This window comes from Pteropus alecto, unplaced genomic scaffold, assembly GCF_000325575.1.
Source record: "Pteropus alecto unplaced genomic scaffold, ASM32557v1 scaffold312, whole genome shotgun sequence".
NCBI lineage: Eukaryota > Metazoa > Chordata > Mammalia > Chiroptera > Pteropodidae > Pteropus > Pteropus alecto.
In genome coordinates this window covers 729266-734054 of record NW_006433948.1, presented here as the reverse complement: position 1 = coordinate 734054, position 4789 = coordinate 729266, and the positions used below count along the sequence as shown (strand labels likewise).

Sequence of the window (4789 nt, the reverse complement as noted above, 5' to 3'; positions counted from 1 at the left end):
AAGGAATTGTGCATAATTCCGTCTCTCGTCTCTGTGCAGCAGCCACTGAAAGTAGCCTTTATTGAGCAACAATCTAAAACATTATGTCACGTGGGAAGCTTTGAGAAAAAAAGCTGGGAATTGTTGCTCTAGAGAGCTTTGCCCACATGGTAAACAAATGTTACAGAAAATGCAACTATTTCTACTCATTGCACTAGCAAACGGATGTTCAGCGAGCAGCCTCCTGGCCTGCTCAAACCTACCTGAGTGCAAGAGAATGAGCTGGAAGATATTGGGTCTCTTCACTGAAAAGAGCGTAACATAAATATGAGATTTCATAATTCTCTTCACTATGGTGAATGCCAATCTACACTGGTCACTGTACAGAACTTGACGGAGCTGTCTCGGAGGGGAGAGGGTCCAGTTTTTCTGAGGCTTTGAGTAAAGGGTGTCAAAATGACCAGCAGACAGAGGGACACAGAGATCAAGAGAGAGACAGAGAAAGCAGCCTGCAAAATAGTTCATTACAATGACGAGTCCTCCAGCCACGTGGGTCAGCTCCCTCAGCAACTGTTGACTCAGGTTCTAACCTCAAGGTAAAAAAGTTCAGCTTTTCATTTTGCTATCTATCCCTCAAGTCACTCATCTTAGAGGTGCTGAGGTTGATCTGATTTGTTACCCCAGATGAAAAGAGAAAAAAAGAAACGATCTTTAGGGGCACGCCACAGGTGTAACGGGAAAGATATGCTGAAAAGCAGGAAGGAGAATTTATAGTTCGATGTCAAAAGCATTAAAGGAGTGGAAAGAAGGACAATCCAGGACAGGCAGCAGCACTTGAAGCTGCAGACGAAGAGAGACTGGTAGAGGTCGGGGGTGGAGAGAGGGTGTCTTCTTCCTTTCTGAAGACCAACCTCACAAAACTTGATTTCTGTTTGCTTTTTATTCTTCAGAGCCGTGATTTTAGGTTTCGTTATAAAACAAGCCCCTTGATTGCCTTACCCAGCCAGCATTCCATCCCCTGCTTGAAACCAATGGTCTTGATATCTCCATGAAAATAATAACAATAATAATAATGGTAATAAAATGATCATGCCCCTCACTCCAACTCACATAATCCCACCGAGAGCAGCCACAGCACAAGTCAGAGTGAGGAAGCCAAAGATTTCTTCGTCTGAAATGTGTATATGTACACCAGATGAGAAAATGACTACAGAGAGGAAAAACACTTAAAAGAGAAAATGAAGTGTGCCGGCAAATTCAATATATTATAGGAAAGTTTATAGCTCAAAGAATGGCAGTCTGATGAGGTAAAATTAGCACTGGCAAGAAAGCACCCCGAAGTGACCCTGCAATTGGAAGGCTGCGGGCTTCTTTGAAAATATCTCTCACTGATATTAACCTTTGGCTGAGCTGAGAGAGAAAGTCCGCGGACAACCAAGTGGGACCGTCAGTGGCCACATCTTGCACATATTTCAAAATGGGGGACCAGTCAGAGTGGCTCTTTGGTACCCAGACAGAACTCACCAGCGATCTGCTGACCATGGAGAAAGGATGCTTTTTTTTTTTCCCTTCCTCCCAATAGACTGGCCCTCAAGGCCCATGGACAGAGAGAGCCAGTTTTATCTTGATCCCAAAGCAAAATTCTGTTTCACAGAACAGACGAACTGCTCTGTGAAAGAGCGTCATGAAAAGGAGGGAAAGGAGATGGAAAGAGGAATCAATAAAATGACTTGTTTTGAAATAAGTAATCGAGAAAGGCAGGATTTTCCAACCTCGAGACACTACTGAAAGACTAGTTATTATGAAGACCGGAACGAAGTACCAAGAGAAAAACTAAAACGTTCCCTCTGCCTCTGGATAATTTATCTAAACCCCAACTCTATTTCCAGCGCAGGCTCCCCTGGGCCTTAATTCCCAAGAATAAATATTTGTCATAATCTTGTGTTCGCTGGGATGTAAAGGGCCCTGCTTCTGTCAATTGAGACAGTGGTCAGTTAAGAAAGTGGTAGTCTTGCTTGATCTTTGAAAAAAGACAGCTCCCTGACACATCGCCATCACTTTTTTACGATTCCTTCTCTTCAGACCACATGGTGAAGGATGTTCAAAAACCAAAAAAGACCACCTTCAGCCTCTCTTCTCTTGGCAGAAACATTGCAGATGTATAAAAACAGAGTTATTCCAGAAGTTACTAAAGTTAAAAAAAAATTCTCATGCCTATAATTCACTAATGCGTATGAACACACGTACATACACACAGTTGGAGAAAGGGAACGATCGAACAGGTTATTGGAGACCTGTAGAATTTTGAGATTTTTAACTCCAAGTTGCCATATAATACATGCAATACAGAAAACGGTGGAAGCTCTGAGTTTGGCTTAAAAAATTCCCTTGCCTTTCACCAAACCGTGCCTCCACAAAGCGAGGGAAAGAAAGAGAAAGTAAGAAAATGTCTATTCTTAGATTGAAATTGGTTGCGTTCTGATGAAAGTTTCAAAAAACTGACTCAAGTATTTTCTATATCGTGGAAATGAAAATTCTTTATCAACCCCATAACCGGCGCAGCAATCACGAACCAAGAAAGATGAAGTAATCTCGTAGTTTCTTCAGGCACTACGAAATCCTCACTCTTTCAGGTCATTAATTGAAGCAGGTATTTCCAGGTGATTTTCCATTAAGACCTGTGACAAAAACACCTGGCTTACTGCACACCTGACGGCATAAACCTTTTTGCTCTCTTATAGCCACTTCCTAAAAATTTCAGTTTACGTCTTCGAAGATAGACAGTCCTTAACAAACGTGTTCAATCATTCATTTAATCCCCGTTAACTGAGTTAGTTGAAGGGGACGTGCAGCCGGGAGAAGTTTCCAGTGACTGGGCTTAGCGTAATGGTGGATCTAGAAGCACCTCTGACATCCTCCCCACCCTGCACCCAGAAAAGTTCACAGTGGCAAAGGGATTGGCTGACTAGTGACAGTCTTACCAAAAAAAAAAAAAAAGTAACAAAGTTCTCATAAACTGAAAAAATACCTTTCAGCCCATGGTATAAGCACCTCGTGATAATAATGAAAACAGAAAACCAAAACAAACCAACCAAAACACTCCAATTTAACTGGAAAAGTCTTTGACACTATAAAGGAACCCTGTGACAATCCTGTAGGCCAAACCTCAAAAACCGAATAGAATATAAAGCCTGGTAGGAAGCTGATTCTTCTATAGCCAAGAAAATATTTTATGAAATCCTATCCTCCTCTTCCTTTCCTAAGCCTATGCTATCAACCTTCCGAGAACAGGCACATCGGTGAAAGGAGGCAAACTGTTGGATTTCAGTCGCCGAGGATGCTGAGGCTAACAAAGAAATTTTGGAAAAGTTACAGATAAAAGAAAATAACTACGGAAACATGGAACGACACACAAGTCCATGGAGGCATCAGCACCCAGGGGGCCCAAGGAGTCGGTTCCCCAGTCACCCTCTGCGCTGTCACCGGGATAAACGAAACCGTAGTTCGCTGGGAAATATGGTCTTCAAGAAGCTCAACAGCTGTGACAAGGAAGGGTATTTAACAAGCAAGAGGAAAGTGACGACCGTTTTTTCTCATCATCTCATTAAAAGTTTGGGCAAGACTATGGCTCATATGCCCCTAATGGCTGTTGCTCAGCTTGTTAGAGGTAACAGTTCATGTTTTCAATTGTCCTTAAAATGAAGGAATAGACTGAAGAGCCCAACCCCTCCCTCCGCAAAGCAGACTTCTGAGTACAGTGGATGTAGCAGGAAATCTTTTAAAATTTATTCTCAAACACTTGTCTAAGTCACACTTGAGTCGGGTTAAATTCTTCATTAAAGGAACAGTCTCATCTTTCTAGATCTGATGCAAATCTGAAGTAGGGGACTGTAGTTCTGTTAGACCCCAGAGAAAATGAACACTTTACAAGAAAAAAAAAACCCCACTCAAGCGGCTACTTCCAAAACAGTCAACCTGTGAGGGCCAATTCTCCCAGTGTGGAGTAAAAAACTTGGCCTTTGGTTTTCCTCCACCTCTGCCTGCTCTGATCCTGACGGGTCGGATTCTCCGTGCTGACCGCCAAGCCTAGGGCAAGAACTCGGCTGGTTCCAGGGGAGGACCCTCACCCCTTCTTGACACCCGTTCTCCAGCCCTTCAGGCCGTGCAGCTCAGAGACCACCTTCCTCCCGCGATCTCGCACTGCATTTGGTCTCTTTGAAGGAGGCGGGCTGGGCAAAGTCTGGGCCGGCCGTTCGCCTCTGACCGGCCCGAGCCCGGCCACGGGCTGGAGGGCGGCCTGTCATAGACCCTAAGAGGAGGCGGCGCTCAGCTCCTCCGTCCAAGTTCACAGATTTGGGGGAGAGGAGGCGCAAAAGAAGTGGGGGGACTTAAGGGCTTTATTTGCGAGGGGTGGCCCTTGCAAAGGGGCTGAAGTTTGGAGCCCTTGGGACACGGGGCACCACGAGGCAGCGAGGACTTCAGGAGGCTGGGGGCGGACAGCTGCCAGGAACCGGGGAGGGCAGCGGTGGCCTCGGGAGTCTAAGGGGGAAGCCTCGGCCAGGCCCGCAGTCCACGTTAGGCTCGCGGCTCGGGGAGGCCCCGTCCCTGGCAGCGCTTGGAGCAGCCCCAGGGGCGGAGGGGCCGATCCGACTCGGAGCGCGGGCTGCGTCGGCCCAGACAGACTTATTTGAGGACGGGGAAACTTACCGCATGTCCCCGTAAGGCCCGGAGTAGCCCTCCATCCAGGGGCCCATCTCGCTTTTGACACAACTGGGAGTCGGGTAAGGCACTCTGCTCACCACGCCGCCGG

General features: G+C 46.1%; 1 protein-coding gene across 1 annotated transcript in view; it reads right to left on the bottom strand.

The window, feature by feature from the left end:
• Nucleotides 1–4789, bottom strand: part of LOC102893723 (androgen receptor-like) — an 8551-nt gene that overhangs the window by 2282 nt on the left and 1480 nt on the right. The window contains 1 exon segment of the mRNA XM_015586733.1: nucleotides 243–284. Within this exon segment, the coding sequence (XP_015442219.1) occupies nucleotides 243–284 (42 nt within the window).